The sequence below is a fragment of the Megalops cyprinoides genome, chromosome 7 (genome assembly GCF_013368585.1).
Source record: "Megalops cyprinoides isolate fMegCyp1 chromosome 7, fMegCyp1.pri, whole genome shotgun sequence".
Taxonomy (NCBI): domain Eukaryota; kingdom Metazoa; phylum Chordata; class Actinopteri; order Elopiformes; family Megalopidae; genus Megalops; species Megalops cyprinoides.
The window spans coordinates 19,880,002-19,896,966 of NC_050589.1; the positions used below are offsets into that span (position 1 = coordinate 19,880,002).

Genomic DNA, 16,965 nt, shown 5'->3' on the forward strand with positions numbered 1-16,965 from the left:
TCACAATTATATGTATTCAATGGCTTCATTTAATCGCTCCAAGCTATTCTTCTTTTTTTTTTAAATAACCATTTTAAATTCACACCACCAAAAGCACTGGAACCTTTTATTCATGTTTGAAATCTCTATTTTTAAGTGCTCTCTCAGAGGATGAGTAAATTTGACAAAGAAACAAATACTCCGAGCAAAGTTAAACGCAAAAGTAAAATAGCGCCGATAAATAATTTACAATCATGATTAACCAGTAGAAATCCATATATTTTACACATCCATATTTTATAACATCAAATACAAAAATTTCCAGTCTTCTGTGTAAAAAGTATAAATATTTTCAATTTGATAGGTAATAAGTATATTGTGGCATTTGAAACATTACTGCATTTTCTATACAACTCAAAAAGTATTCTTTTTTTGGACCCAGTGCAGATTTTTTACCCCAGTTCTTCATGTTAATATTAAAAAAGTTGAACAACAAAACACACCGTAAAAAAAAAAAAAAAACTTCACAAAAAAGGTAGATACAAAGGTTGCAGTATAGTGTCAAAATACTCACATTCTTATCTAAAGCATTAATTTGGACTGAACTCAAAAGCCCTTTTCCCATGTTTAGGTGTGGGACAGAGGAGGGGTGTCTGCAGTTTACCCAGTGATGCAGGCGCTGTAGTAGACGGCGCTGCTGGCATCTGACAGAGCGGATATCAGGGGGCTGCTCTCCTCACAGGATATGTGTCTGCCGGACACCTTAGACAAAGAGGCGCCATAGCCTTGCGCCGCGCACTCCAGTCGAGTCCGGCTCGAGTCCAGGTACTGGTCAAACTCGTTACGGTCCACTTCTGTCCAGAACTCCGAGGGGGGACCCAGGTGCTCCACGGAGTCCAGGCCGGTGGCCGGGGGCGGGCCGGCTGCGGCGGTGGACTCGGGCGGGGGCGACAGCTGGCCCAGGTGCGAGGTGAAGCTGCCCGGCTGGCCGCCCGGGTAGAGGTGGTTGTAGTAGGCAGTGCCAGCCGGGGCTTTGGGCGGGTCAGTCAGGCCAGCCGGGCTCTGGGAGTAGTGAGCGTTCGTGGCTCCTGGGATGTGGCACTTGTCAAGCCGAGGCTCAAGAGGCGCCTTCTGGCCGTGGTGGGGGTGCGAGTGGCCTTGCGCGTGGCCGTGCCCATGGTGATGGTGAGGGTGGGCATGGGGGTGGGGGTGCGGGTGGGGGTGGTGGGGATGAGGGTGGTAGTTAATCCAGGGGGGCAGGTTCACATCCTCCTGCATGTGTGGGGGGAAGAACACGGAGTCTCCCCCCTCCTCCAGCACGTCCAGCGGGGACATCTCAGGTGTGGGCAGGCCGTAGCTTTCGTAGTCCGGGCCGCCGCCAGGGTGCAGGTCACCGAAGTGCCCGAGGGAGGGCAGCAGGTGGCGGTGGTGGGGGTGTCCCGGTTGGCTGTAGCTGTCCCCCGCCGCTCCGCCCCCGCAGGCCTGGGACAGGCCGTGGAGCAGGAGGCTGGGTTCCATGCGTTTGATCTTCTTGGCCTGCTTTTTTCGGCGGGGGCGGTACTTGTAGTTGGGGTGATCCTGGAGGTGCTGCAGCCGGAGCCGCTCCGCCTCCTCCACGAAGGGCCTCTTCTCAGGAGTGCTCAGAGACTTCCATGACTGGCCTGCCGAACCAGACACACACTGTGAGCCACATCTGAGAACCTACACCCAGACAACAACTGCCCAAAACAACCCATACAGATGCTGCCGTGTGCTAGCCTTTATTTTTCTCATACCATCAACATCTAACTGTTGAAATCAGTGTTTTTGTCTATACTGATAAAGAAACAGGTACATGATTACACCTGAAATAACTTGTCTATCTCAAACACAACTGCAGCTGGATCAGAAAAGCAGTGAGGCTGATAGCTTGGATAGGGCAGGACACCCAGAGCAATGCACAATGTATGCCAGATGACATGCACATTAAATCAAAGCACCACAGTCCAAACTATGCTTTACTAGATGCTGCAATTGAAAACAGCATGAAGAGACATAATTACAGGCAAGCAGAGGCTCTTACCCAGCATCTTGCTGAGGACGGCGTTGTGCAAGTCCGGGTTCTGCAGTGCCAGGCGTTTCCGCTCATCCTTCGCCCACACCATGAAGGCGTTCATGGGCCGGCGGATTCGGGACTCTGCCCCTGTCTTCCCCGCGGGGCTGCCCAGGACCGGAGCTCCTACGCAGGCAGGGTCGGGGCTGCCTGCCTGGCCCTCCGCTCCCCCTCCTGCTCCGACTCCCACTCCCACAGGCGCTGTGGGTCCCAAGTCTCCTATGAGGGTCTGGTCGAATCCCCGCCCACGGTCAGAGCCGGGGCTGGGGGCTGCGACCCATGAACGCTCGCCCCTGGGCTGAGAACTCTCCTCTCGACAGTAACTAGACTCAGATATATTCATTCCAGCAAGACAACCTTGGATTTGTCAAACTTTTTTTTGTTGTTTTTGTATTTTGTTTTTTGTAAGAAAAACAAACAAAAAACAAACGTAACGAAACAACTGACACAAGGAAAAAAAAATGAACTCGGAACCTGAAAGGTCTGAAGAAACTGCAAAATCCTAGTAATATCCTACACAAATCTCTTTTTAAAAAATTCACTCTTGTCCAAAGACTTATGTCCAGAGCTTTTTTTTATCCCAGAGTTTGAAAGTTGTGGTGAGAGTTGATAAACCCATGGTGTAAATATACGAAGCCCGCACCAATCAGATGCAAGTGAGGCAGGAGGGGTTGCCTTTGGGATAGCAGGGGGCGGAGCCCTCCTGTCTGACAGGGAGGTGTAATCTGAGAGGGGCATTGTTCCTCCCCGTACCGACAGCGCAGCCGGGAGAAGAACAGTGCTCTGATGGAGGTGCAGCTCAGCAGTCTTGCTGTGTCTCTGTGAGTTTGCAAGTCGTCTGCACCATCGGGGGGCATACCAACTGTGGCAGCTGCAGACCTCAGGCAAAACCCGACTCATTTGAGGCCTGTTTTAATGAGAAATACTAATTTACACAAGCGTGACCGCTGGGTACTTAAACTGGAAAAAAAAGAAAAGGAAAAGAAACTTTTTAATTTCCTTCTGCCTTGTAGACTCTGAAGTACCAGTTGCAACCAAAACAACCAAGCGTTTCACAGTGTCCCCAATCCCGCATTTCACACAGATGAATCTAAACTTTTTACTGTTGGACACATTCTTAACATACCAACACAATACAATTACTTAAACATCAAAGCTACTTAAAGTTAGTATCCGTGTAAAATCAAAAGTGCTGTTTCAGCACCTCATTTATAAAAAGAACAAAACATATTTTTAACCAAAAAAAAAGAATAAATTCACACTCATACTTGAAAAACTTAGCAGTATATCACTTAGCGCAATCTTTACAAGTGACAAATGCATAGCAAGTGGAAATAACAAGAAAGCCGCAGTAAGCAATCACAATGACACAAAAACTGGGCCTCTGCCTGATCGCAATCCTTAAAAAGACTTCCGTTGCTGCAACTGATCAACGGCCCATCCAAAAAATAAAGGGAACCACTTCAGTTCCCTCACACAGAGAACAGAGGGCCCACATGAAGGCTAGGCCCACGCCTGCTCTTCCACACTGAGGGCTGGTGGAAGGTTTCACTCTCTATTTCGAGAGCCGCGCAACACGCAGCCCCTCTCGTCAAAACACCGATGTGGAGTCAGCAACCCGCTCGCTCTTCCTGGCTCAGGGATCACGCTAAGTACTCGCCACAGAGGATGCCCCGAAATATCATTTAAACGGAAATCATCTGCTAAACGCTTCTTCCTTTCTTAAACACACCAAAAAAAAAACCCATATGGAGCAAATCGCTTAACCCTCGTATTACCTTTTATTTAAATAGTGGATATATCAGCTAGGAGGTGCCAATCTCAAAATGCAAAACAAGCTGAGGTTACCAGCATCAATAAAAATGCACCTTATTGCAAGTAGGGGTCAAAGGGCATGAATGACACACTATGGCATTAAAACAAAATCCCAAAAAGCAGATAATAAGATAGTGGGTATTTTTCCATTTCTCCTTTCACAACTATATGGTTGCAGACTCAGTTAAGTCAATTGATATGAAATCAAACCAACAATTTCTAGTATGCTGTTATACCTGCTTTGTCAGCATCTAGGTTAATTCAGTGAAATAAAAATCACTTCTTTAGATTCACCAATAGTTATTCTCCAAGGTCGAGTTTCTGGGGTGTGATACCTATTAGCCTGCGATTCGTATTTGCTTTCAGTACCATGCACGTCACGCGCACTGACTGAGGGGTTTCTTCAGTTGTTTCAAGGAAATAAGGAAAATCGGAGGGAAAATTATCAACAAAAGAGAGTGTGTGTGCATGTTTGTCCTTGCACATATTTTAGTGTGTATGTTTGTATGAGAATATGTGTGTGTTTGAAGGTGATACAAGAGGCACACCCACGCTGAAGTAATTTTACTGGAAAGGGAGGAAAGGGGACAGACAGGCAGACTGCAGGAGGTGCAGTAGGTGGTGTGGTCATGGGTGAAAGTTAGAAATGTGACAAATAGTGCTCCGCAGTCCTGTGCTCCAGACTCTTGAGATATACCCACAGATTTTATAGCGCCAGCCCCCCCCCCCCCAACTCCTACCTCCCCTCCTTCCCAGCCTAGGACAGGAAGACAGGGATGTTCCTGCTGGCTGTAGTGGCTGACTCTGATAAGATCGGCTGCAGGGAAAGCTGGACGGACTGGCGGGGGGTGGGGATGTATTGGGGGGGGGGGGGGGGGGGGGGTGAGGGGTGGCTCCAGGGGGTTACCTCTTTCAACCTCAAACCCACCCATGGCTACCGTGCCAGCCCTGGCGTCGGACTGAGCTGGCCTCCAGCCCAGCGCTCGAACCAGCGTCCCCCCTCCCTCCGCACGGCTGTCTCTCTCACCCTCTTCCTCTGTCTCTATCCACCCCCGTCTCTCTCGCACGCTGCCAGAGAGCTGGGGCACCACACCTACACCACAGCGGAAATTTGGCCATGGCTCCAGACTCAGCGGCTGTAAAGAACTTAGCTCCGTTCTTGCTCTTTTCTTTCTGGTTTTTTTTTTCTTTTCTGTAAGGGCGAGAACACACACTGAGACATGCTGACTGGGACAGACAGACACACACACACACACACACACAAACAAACGCACGCACGCAAGCACGCACGCACGCACACACACACAAACAAACACACACGCACGCACACACACACACACACACAAGCGTGCTCCACTGTGTACACTGGGAGTGGGAGAGGTCATGTTCACACACGGTGCTATTTTGGATCCCTTCAAGGAGGGAAGTGTGGTGATGGATGGGACACCGCGCTTGGGAATCCCCCTCACCCCCGTTCCCTCACCCCTCCCGCCCGATGCCTCCCTCTCTTTTTCACAAAGACACACACAGAGTGCGCGCTCGCGACCCAACACTGCAGCCGTGACCTCTGACCCCCTGAGCCTTTCAGCCATAGAGGCAGGTTTTGTTGGGCAGCCACGGCATGGGTCCGTGCTTATTCACTCATCTTTGAAAAAAAAAGAGAATAAAACAAGACTTTCATTTATCATGTCTATGAGGCCGGATGGTCAAGAGGTCAGGATCCTGTTTACCTCCTCTTTTTTCGGGTCTATGTGATGGGTGCAGCTGAGTGGTCATCGTGGGGTACTTTCTCTTGTATGAGAGTTATGAGGCTATCGCATGAAAAACAACATTAGCATAAGCATGTAAAAATCTATAAACTTCCTGTTCAGGAATGTCTTCAAAAATGATACAATAAAATGGCTGTGTGTTATCAGCCAGCCGGGTGACACCTCTGTGGCACTGTTTGAGTCAGGGCGTCTAATCACATTTCCCCTCCCTGACATCTTCCCACCTCTTCCTCCAAATATAGACAAAAAGGAAGCTGATCTGAACTTGATTGAAAAATGCCATGGCTGCGAGAAAGAGTAATTCAGGAAGTCTATATTTAAGCACCATGGCTCATCCATGCAGTGCTCTGAAGAAATGCCTATTGCTGTACGAGAGAGTTGCAAGCTCATGTTTTTGGGTGGGGTACAGGTCACTTTCCCATGCTATGATTCTCTGCTATCTGCCGGTCACAGATAATTCCATTTCTTTCCCTCCTTCCTCTTTCTTCAAACTGAAAGGGTCATATTTTTATACAGAGAATTGGATACAGATAAAGGAAATGTAGTGTGGTCTTTTTTTGTCACAGAGCCATGGGTTTGAAGACTCTTCCAAAAGATTCCAATACACATCTTGTTGATTGACCCCAAGGAATACCTTGAAGCTCATGTTATAATTGGCATCTGAGTATGCCCACGTACCACATGACTGTAACTGAGAATAATTATTTCTGGTGGCTTTACTGCGTGTTTTCTTTACTGAAAATTGATCCCTGATTTATCCAGTATGAAGAATATGATGTCCAGATATCCAGTACTCAGAGCTCAGAGCTAATGAAAGATAATTCAACAAATCAATCTATTCGTTGGCTACTTACTGTATGTGCTCTTTGTTTTATGTAAGTCTTGACACTTTTCTTTATGCTCTGTCCCTGATTGAATTTCCCTGTTCAGGGCCACTTAGGCCGTGTACACTACATGGATTTGGGGACGTCTGTTGTTTGAGGAGAGCTATTATCTTGATATGCCACTGAGATACCGGCTCCTCTGCTGGCTTGCAATATTTCACGTATTCCTCTGCAGCTCAACAAAAGATTCCAAGCTGTGGCCTATTTTTTTCCCCTCGGGTGGGCAACTTTCAGTAAACTTACTATTTTTCTGCCTCATATCCATTTCCGGAACAAATCTCTTTCTACCATCGAATGCTTATCAAAACAAAACCAAGAATTCGCCAGTAAGAAAATTGTTTAATGCGAACTTAACAGCGGATTGGAGATAACCCGGTTCTTTTGTCATTTTGCTGTGGGAACGTAAATCAGATTTTGGTGATTCCCAAGGCTGACCCACAAGTCAATGCTATCAGCAAAGGACACACTTCTACTTGGCTGGAGTTCACCCGAGGCAGATAATGAATCGGACCGAGACAGTAGCTGCAGTACGTGCTCTGACCTTTGTCTGGATTTGTGGCAGTTTTATCTACAGATGAGAGGGTTGGAGAACTTTAGCATGCAGGCGCTGGGAAGATGTGTGCTGTTGTTGTTTTTGCCTTTTTTGTTCAGTTTTGTTTTGTTCATTTTTTTGTTCTCTGAGAGCTCGTTTGTTTTCACATGCAATGGCAAAACCCGCTGAAAGTCGAAAGCTAACAAGAGAAAGAAAAACAACAAAGAGAACTCTAAATCTGCAGGGCGTCGCTCGTGACATTTGCTTGAATATGCATTACTGAATGTGAGTATTATCTTTTAATATCTTCCTTTTAATGTTTCTTGTTGCTGTTTTATATAACAGTTTGATTTAAGTTCTCAAATATAATAACTTTATATTGCTCAGCAGAGAACTAGTACAGCATGTTACTAGCAGATAATTCTTCTTAACCATTGTGGTGTCAATGCTGTAATTGTCAACGCCCCAAAATAAGAGACTATAGCTTTACAGTAGAGCAGTATCTTAAATCCAGTAGTGACCATCTTAGAAAGGGAGAGTCTCCAGTATTCCACTCGCCACAAAACTAGGGAAACTATTTTGTGGTTTGCACAGCTATTTGGAAAATGTTAAATACATGAGGGAGGGGATTTTAAACTACAGTCTGTGTGAAAGGGGCCTGAATGTAGCCGAGAGGACGAAAACACAGTGTTGTTTCCTACAGTCTCCACAACAACAATTAGATTTAAATATAGCGCTTTTTTGCATTTAACATCTCAAAGGGACCTCGCTATGATGTTCCAGCGTGACCTCAGGGTTCAGTTACCAAGGTCTGGAGCCTCACGGCTCCCGGCAGAGAGGACAGTGGGTGTTGAGGAGGACCACAGAGGTGCTGATTCGGCAGTCTAACGTGCAGAGCGGAGGGAAAAAAACAAACACGCGTACACACAATTAGGCCCGGGCATGAGAAACGAGAGGGGACGGCTGCCGAGGCTTTTGGACTCGGCGGCCCCGTCACCGCGCTCCCCCCTTTTCCCCGAGCAGATGCGTTGCCTGGCGCGTATCCTCAGGGAGGGCGGCAGAGAGAGGCCAGGGGGTTTCTGGGAATTGTGCTGCTTAGGGGGGTGGGGAGTAGGGGGGTCGCTTATTGTTGCTTCTAAACGATAAGTGCCGCTTTTCACTTTTTTCTAGGACATGGATGAGATCAGAACGGCTGCACGTCAGCTGCCCCTTAAACCCGCCCCCAACCCTGCCACCCCGCCCCCATTACTACTCTGCCCCCCCCCCCCCCCCAACACACAGCAGGACTTCTGCACTGACGTGTTCGAGGAGGTGAAACAATGTGTGCAGGCATGCTAACACAAATGCCTACATTTTCGTTCATTTGTCCTTGGATAAGATACACTAATATGACACACTAGATCAGAAAATGTACCAATGTGTCAGGGACAGTGCAGATTCCACGCACACAACAAACCAATCAGAGAAAAGACTTAATTAAAAATAAATTAGGCATCCTAAAAAAAAAACTTGCTATAACTTTTGATCCATTTATAGTGGGATATTGGACCATTTTTCAAGACTTTCTGGTTCTGTGTAGCAGTGTGTATGGCAGCATTATCATCTTGGAATTGGGGAACATCTTGAGGAAACAATGTTTGCAGCGGGTGTGCTAAAATGACTCTCTGCATCCTGGCTGCAGTTCTACCATGCAGAGGAATAATTGGACCCAATGACTCCCACAAGATGGCTGCTCATACCATAACAGATCCACCACCATGTTTAACAAGTGGGGACAGGCAATGTGGGCTGAAGGTTTCCTTTGGCTTTTCCATGCATAAACCCATCCAGATGTAACAAAAGAGTAAAAGAAGAGTGATCAGACCACATCACTTTCTTCACTGCTCTGAAATCATCTGCACTCATTACACTTGGTTTTGTGCGAATGTTAATGTCAATGTCAGTGTTGTGCATTGTCTTGGTTACAGACATTTTACGAATGACAGCCTCACAAATGTAGGCTTTATGAAGCTCATGACACGCAGTTTACGTTCAGACACAGTCACAAGGGTGTAGATTCAGTTCTATGGTAATATTTGAGGCTGTATTTTTTGGTATGCTTTCCTCTTTACTGATGCAGTTTTTTGTGTTTGGTGTATGGTGTCAGGATTTTTGACACTGTTCCCCTAGATAGATTAAATTATGTTTCCATTTCTGTGACTGATACACCTGCAGTTCTGGCACCAAATATTTGACCTTTTTAATACTCTGTTAGATCCCTCATGATGAGTCTGCTTTACAAACTCATATATTAAATTACTGAATTCAAAAATGTCTTTTACAGCAGAAACACATTGGTAATTAATATTGACATTAATATGAAACACATGTGTAAACAAAATACGAGCCCTTTTTCATTTTTCATTTTCATTTCATTATTTTGTCTACCCCCTGTATACATGCAAACACACACACACACGCACGCACGCACGCATGCACACACGCACACACACACACTTCTGTGGTTTGTAATCACTACTCAAAGGATCAAAGTATATCACTTGAGGGATAGTTTAATAGGCTTTGAAGGTAATGAAGGATACAACTTCTGTCTAATTTATCTACCCTTCATGCCTCAATACCTTTAAATTTAGTTTGTGTAGCTTTCTTATGAGCCATTATTTTCCTGTTAATAATAATTATAATTGTCTCCCCACAAATTGTGTTCATCAGCATTTCCTAAATCTTAAAAGAATTCAATTTCTTTGATATTCAATTTCTTTGATATTTACCATATTCCCATTTTAACATGTCTAATATGTTCTAATATGTTCTCAGTGTATTAAAATGTATTCTCTTGGGTTCTTCCGCTGGGTATCGTTATAGCATCATTTTAATTTTATGTACGGGGGGTGGGGGTTTCCCTGGAAGCAGGCGTCCACTGGCGCACCATAATAAAACAGTGACTTTAAACTGAGTGAGAGAAAGCAACCTTAAAGTAAAGGCAGAGACTGTGGCAGCTAACAGACATTAATGTCACCCCAGAGCCAGCTCCAGGGACGCTGGATGCAGGAAACGCGCAGACGTTGTGTTTTTTGCCCCGTTCTCCTATTCTTCTGCGAATCCCCTCTGGAACGCTACCTCTCTTTTTTGTTTGGTGAAAGAAAAAAAAAACACATCTATCTGGCGTTGAGCAGGCGATGTAGGAAGTGTGGAATGGGAAGAACACTGTGTGAGAGTTCAGCAGCCCATGCCTTCCCACAGCGGGTCTCTACCGGGCCACCTTCCACAGACCTGCTGTCGCTGGCCAAAGGGAAGTGCTATAATACCCCAGCAGAGCCAGCCAAGGATGTGCCGGGGGGGGGGCAGTGCTGGGAGAGTGTGTGTGCGTGTGTGTGTGTGTGTGTGTGTATGTGTGTGTGTGCGTGCTGGGGGGGCGGAGGGTGGGTTGGGGCGGCTGTTGGGGGATGGTGCACTATGCCTTTATGTTACAATGCGCACTGCATCACTGTACTTCCCGTTGCTGGGGAGGCGAAACCGCTCTCGCCCCTTGTGTGACAGTCAAATCTCGATTTCAGGGACAGGATGGTGATGTCATGCCTGCGCTTGGGGGGCTGATAAGTGATAAACACAAAAATAACGCCATCGGTCACGGCGCAAGAATGGCCTTTGTTTCGGACTGCGCCACGCTTCATGCAAGACCTGACCCTTTTGTCCTGCGGACCACGGGCCAGTGAGCTCTGACACAGCACATTTCACATGGGTCCGGTGCAAATCGCGTGGACTAAAACACATTTGAAAACTTGTTGTTGAAGTGATCATACCTGGCAGTACTGCAGCTTTACCGGCTTTCAGCTTCGTGACAGTCCAAAATTGTGTCATTACTACAAACAAGCCCTCTGACCAAGTGTAATGCTTGCAGTTTGTTCCATTAAGCTAAGGTAAGCTTCTCACTTAGAGTACAGTGCTTCACTATTGACAGAGTCCAGTGGCATACTTACTTAGTCACCAAAAAAAAAACAAGAAAACAAACAAAAAAAAAAATACACCAAAATTGTATTTAATGGGTTTCCAGTTTAAAACTTAATAGGCTTAAAACAGGTACAAAACTTTGTGGTTGTGCAAAGAACATACACAACAACAAATCATCCCTTTCTCTGGACTGTTCTCATGTGTCCAAGATACTGTTTTATGTGCCTGCGTACATGTGTTTGAGATTTAGAACATGTACTTTCGTCAGGCAGAGAAGACCCTTGACAGAGGCAAGATAATGCTTCATTGTTTTGAAATAATCTTGGACGTTTTTCAGTCTCCTCTTATTCATTGCTTGCCGAAGCTATATCTGTCAGGCATGCTCTCCCTGCACACATTTTCATGACTGGGCTTTCAGAACAGACAAAAGAGCAAATCTAATAAATACAATGAAACACGCCAACCATGTGCAGCGCTGCTCAGAGCCAAAGCTCTGCTGGCTCATACAAAAAACAGAGATACCATGACGTGCCTGTCCCCGTGGAAGAAGAGCTGACAGATACGCCGCCTAAACGTGGCCTCGGATCACACATGCAGTCAAGCTGACGAAGGCTGGCTGCGGCGGGGCTTTGTCGAATCACAGAAACCCTTGTTGCGGCAGAATTTCTGACCCATAATAAACACATACCAACACGCTTACATGCACATGCAGTATGGCGGAGTGTTGTGGACTTTTTCTGAGTTCAGAAAATGACAAGAGCTGAGGAGCACGAGCTCCCTTGTATTCCAGTGTGGCTTCATAAAATGAAATCCACGAAAGAAAAACACATAGTCACCTGAAACATAATACTTGTGACAATGACAAATGAAAGCTGTAAAGCTGTTCGGAGCAGAACTCTCCAGAAAGACTGGAAAAATCTGTCTTTGTCCACACCTAAGGACACAGACTGAATAAACACAAAGAAACTGCCCGCTGCACACAAACAGGTGATGTGCATTTCCGGAGGTTTCCTTCCTGCAGTTTTAGACACAGTTCTCATGCTCTCACACCTGTAAATGGGTATTTACTAGTGTGATTAAGAATCCAGATTGTTCCTCACTTCTATTAATTCATTTGTGTAATGCGTTTTAGTAAGCATTTTAATCATAATAAGGAGCAATCAGTGTATTCTTGTGGTCTAATATTTGTATGATGTGGCTTCAGCCCTGGCAGAAAAACCTTCATGGGTGCATGTTGGCAGTTCATGCACATTTGTACTTTGGACAATGCCTGTGGTGGTGACATGAGCAATTTCATCTGTTTCCACAGGAATTCAAAATTACATACAGATTATTTATTTTCCTTCCTTCCCAAAAGTGTGCATGAATTCAGGCCTCTCTGCAGGGAGCCATCATTTTCACAGAAAAATGGGATTTTATACAGTGGTTTGGGCCATACAAAAGGGAGGGGGTAAATTATTTGAACACTCCCCCTTAACATCCATACCTTGTACACTTCCATAATCTGTATTTATATTCATTTTCATATTATTTCATGTATCATTTTTGGCTATATTCATGTTCGGATTAATCAGTGCCCACTTCACAAAATCACAGCACTCTGCCAACCAACAAAGTTGAACAATTAAGGTTAGGTTTTAAACTCACAGCAGTGAAGGGTCTATTCATGAATCCCCTGGCTCTGTGAGAGACTAAGCCTCTCAAACTCTCACACAAATACTCATTTAACATAAAAACAGAACAAACAGTAAAGGCAGTTACTGCAAAAACATCAAAGCAAATATGCACATGTTGCGGTCCTTACATTGCGCTGTAGTGCTGATCTCGGCAAAAATTCTGCCTGTGATGAAACATGACTGTCTTGGACATGAAGACGTCTTTATGCTCTCTCTGAGAGTTCAATGCCTTGAGCATACCTCCCAAAAAATCAATTTAATGTCTATAACTGTTTCAATAAATGATGCATAAACAAATGAAAAACAAAGGGATGCATTTTGACAAGCTTTCATCCAGTTCTGTAGTGATGGCACTGAGTATTGGGATACTGAATACTCCAAAGAGAACCTAATAACTGATGCTTTGAGAAATTTCCTAATGCATTAAATGTGATAAATACACTGATTGAATAATGCCAGAATTCTCCCAAGAAATACCCTGCTTACTGTTACTTTCACAGAAAAGTACTGAAATGCTGTTACTCGGACAATAATAAAACTGCTTCCATGTGAGGCTGTTCCATCCATTAAATGCTGATGTAAAAAGTTCCATTTTAGTCAGTGCAGCTTTAAGTGAACAAATAAAACTAGATAAACCTGCTGCTTTTTAGCCAACAAGCCAAGCATTAACCCTCCGCATCCAGATTCTAGTTTAAATTCCAAAGAGCTGACAAACTGACATGCCCAAGTGTCAACCAGGTGTGGCAGGTCATTCACTATTAGACTACCTGTGGGGAAAGCCTATTCAGCAAGCAGCAGATGTTAAGGAAATATGAATATTCCATGTTGCTAGCTTTAAAGCCTTGGGAAATATTCTTGATTGACTTTCTGCCAATCCAATGGGCTGGATTCCAGCGATGGGCATGTCTCTTGAAGAAATTTTGCAAACTAATTTTCATCTGCATTCTGTTGAACATGAGAGGCGCAACCTTCTCGAGGGAGCATCACAGCTGTGCTATATTTCAGTGCTGGCTAACACAAAGCAACCTTCTCATCACAGTACCTGTCCTGCATCTGACAAAACTGGAGCTTCCATGGCAATGTGGACATTCCACAAACTGAACTGTTAAAGCATATGTGATGTGGACCCAACATGGATACAATCTAAGAGAATTTAGCATTTGGTCTGCAGCTGAGTTGGTAATAGGCATGCAATTTACCACATATTCTGATATTATCTTATGAAATGCATAGAGCAATATATACATTTTTGTGAAGCTTATATTGATCATTATAATTGTCAACTGTGAAATTGCCTAAAAAAGTACTTACAAGTTGCTCATATTTCCAGAGGTTCAGAATTTAGAAAGTCTTACACTTGGAACACATCATGAATTTGCTGGAATTAGAATGTTCCACAATGAATAAATAAATAAAATTATTGCCACCAGCAACATGTGTCAGGAACTGATAACCATGGCTTTGCCATCAATAAAATTGCACAACTGAATTATCTTTACCCATGGGTGTTGTGAGTTTAAATTCAGTACTTCAGAGGATGCATTAAAGGGCAAGTCTCCAAACAAAGATATGAAACAACACATTAATTACTAGAAGTTGGTCAAGGCTCCATCTGCAGTGTCATAAACCCATTTTTAAAGTAACATGAAAATAACATGGATTCCACTTATGTTCATATACATGTTAACACCTATGGTTAAAGGAACTTATGGGATGTTGTATGGGACCTACACAACCAGGCTGTATCATAGGATCCAGTGTAGGAATATTATATAGAAGTGTCAGAAACTTACACAGGCATAGGTCCAAGCAGCCCTTCAAAATGTCAGAAAAGACTTAAGGCACAATGGGAAATGTATTTGTGTATCTGAGTGAAAAAGGAACGGGAGCCGAGGGTGTTTCCCCTATAAAGCAGGTTGGCTCCTTCTGAGGTGGGGTTTCCTTGCGTTGCACACCACCCAAACACACAGCCCGTGTGAGCGGACCCCCTCAAGGCCTGTCAAGAGAGTTTTCTTTGGTCTACACTACCATCACTGCTACTACAAGTTTACCACCCCACAGATACTACTTCAGGCTTACCACCATTGCAAGTTCTATTGCTTCATGTTTACAACCACTGATATTACTATTATTACTGCTACAACGGTAGTGCTACTGACACCAATGCTGCTAGTTACATCTTGACTATTACCACCACCGTGTCAGAGCTGATGCTAATCACACTGCCATTTCTCAACAGTATTCCTACCAAAGCCACTTCCACTGTCTACAATGTGCTGCTGCTATAGTGCTATAGTGGGCAAAAAACAATTATACAAATGTTATTAAGTTGGCTTGTCGTTTCTAACATTTCTTTTACACTTGCAAAACTTGGCCAATACCTTCAGCTAGTCCCGGATTGCATTGCTTCTGCTGTTTGTATCAGTTTCTAAAATATTTTTTTCAGATATTTAGAATTTAAAATCTAAAAAAATCGCCACTGACTAACATGGGTGGAACGTTTTAACAAGTGCAGCAGATATCACGATAGGCCTGGTACCGCGGCCACAAAATATTCTTGCCTCAGGAGTAACGCTTGTAACTACTAGCTACTACCATCCTAGGTAGGGATTTTATGAAAACTTTCCTTTCTAGCAATATCTATATTTTAACTTTTTATAGTGAGAGTTAAAGAATTTATACACAGAATTCTGGCAACAGCAATATTTACAGCTACCTAAAGATCTAAAGGTACACTAAATGGTGTCATTAGTGACAACGAAAAGCAAACAAAAACAGCTGAGAGAAGCAAACGACGTTATGACAGTCCTCAAGGATTAGCTACTATTTTCTTTCGCTTTGAGGAAAATCTTTGACTCAAGATCCGTGTCTGTCGTGTGGATGCGTGAATGCTACCTAGATAGCTGTTTTGGGAGTAAGACGGCTGTCTCTGAACAAACGCTGAAAATAGGCAGCAGGCAACATTTTATATGTTCAGTATTTCATATGCAATTTAAAGTATATTTTGACGCAGGGCCTACTTATGCATTTCGGAAAACATCTCTTTTCCACAACTGGCAGCTGGAGAAAACTCATATGCGTTTCCATTTGGTAGTGACGCTGGCTGTTTTGGCAGATGGGTGTTCAGGTTTTCATTCCCCAACGGATCCGATCCACGACGTCACAACGTCCTTTTGTTATCCGTTTTAATTTTCAACGTATGTTCTTTGAACTTGGAGCTACTGGTCATCACAGCAACGTAGTCCAGCATCATGGAAAGCACTCTTGACCCCTCAACTTAACACCCCTTCCCTTCCTCACCACAAAAGACTTAACACTGTATATTTTGACCACTGCAATTCTTTGTTGTATTCATCCGGTGCAAACAAACCAGCATGAGTTCCACTGCGTCACCTAAAAGACAGAGATGTGAGGTAATCGCAACTAGTTTTTCTTTTTGCAGTTTGAGAATAATGGGTAAGGGGATTTTGAAAAGTGTAAATCAGTGACACAATGACCTCTAGTGGTCACACACAGAAGTGAGCCTTTCTTTAGTTCTCTGTTGAGTACAGATTAATAACAAAGACCCTTTGTAACTTATAATCATGTTCATGTCTAAAACTGTCCGTGGACATTATATTGAATATGTATGATATGATACTTCCCCAAACAGTTTCAGGGATTAAAAAATAAATTAAAAACAAAGGAATACTTTGCTGGTACTTCATTGATTTCAGGCCCAGACTATTCAAGGATACTGTATGTGAATGTGTTCATACATATGTGCAAAATAAACAAATATTTATGAAATGTGTCCATAGCTGTTGAGCTGAATAAGGACCATAACAAATAGAACAGTGTAAGAAATGGTCTATATCCTTCATCAGTCTACTCTTACTCTTTGTGTACTTTCAATTACACCATCCTCTGACTGAACATATATCTATTAAGTGAAACATATATATTTATTTTACATCTGCAGTTGTGATTAAATCTATTTTGTTTTGGATAGAGAATATATATTCTTTTCACTCTATCCTTTAGAGTCCAGCACCAGTGTGGTTCAGGCCTATGTCTGAGTGTTCTGACAGAATGTGCTAGAACATCCACAGACAGATGTGTTTTAGTGGCACCTTTCAAACCTGTCTTGTTGTGTAGGCACGTCACCCCATAAATGATTCCTGACATTTGAACAAAATGCCTTACATCCACATACCCACTGTTGTATGTCAGTAGCATAACAATTCTGTGATGAAATCTTACATTGCCTTGAAACATACAAAGAAAA

The 16,965-nt window shown here is 44.0% G+C and overlaps 1 protein-coding gene across 1 annotated transcript; it reads right to left on the reverse strand.

The window, feature by feature from the left end:
* Window positions 1-535: 535 nt before the first annotated feature.
* sox18 (SRY-box transcription factor 18) lies at window positions 536-2,463 on the reverse strand. Its single transcript, XM_036533868.1, has 2 exons — window positions 2,042-2,463; window positions 536-1,640 (listed from the first exon to the last, which is right to left on the reverse strand). The coding sequence occupies exons 1-2, from the start codon at window positions 2,412-2,414 to the stop codon at window positions 640-642; spliced, it is 1,374 nt and encodes a 457-aa protein (XP_036389761.1). The 5' UTR covers window positions 2,415-2,463; the 3' UTR covers window positions 536-639.
* Window positions 2,464-16,965: the final 14,502 nt, after the last annotated feature.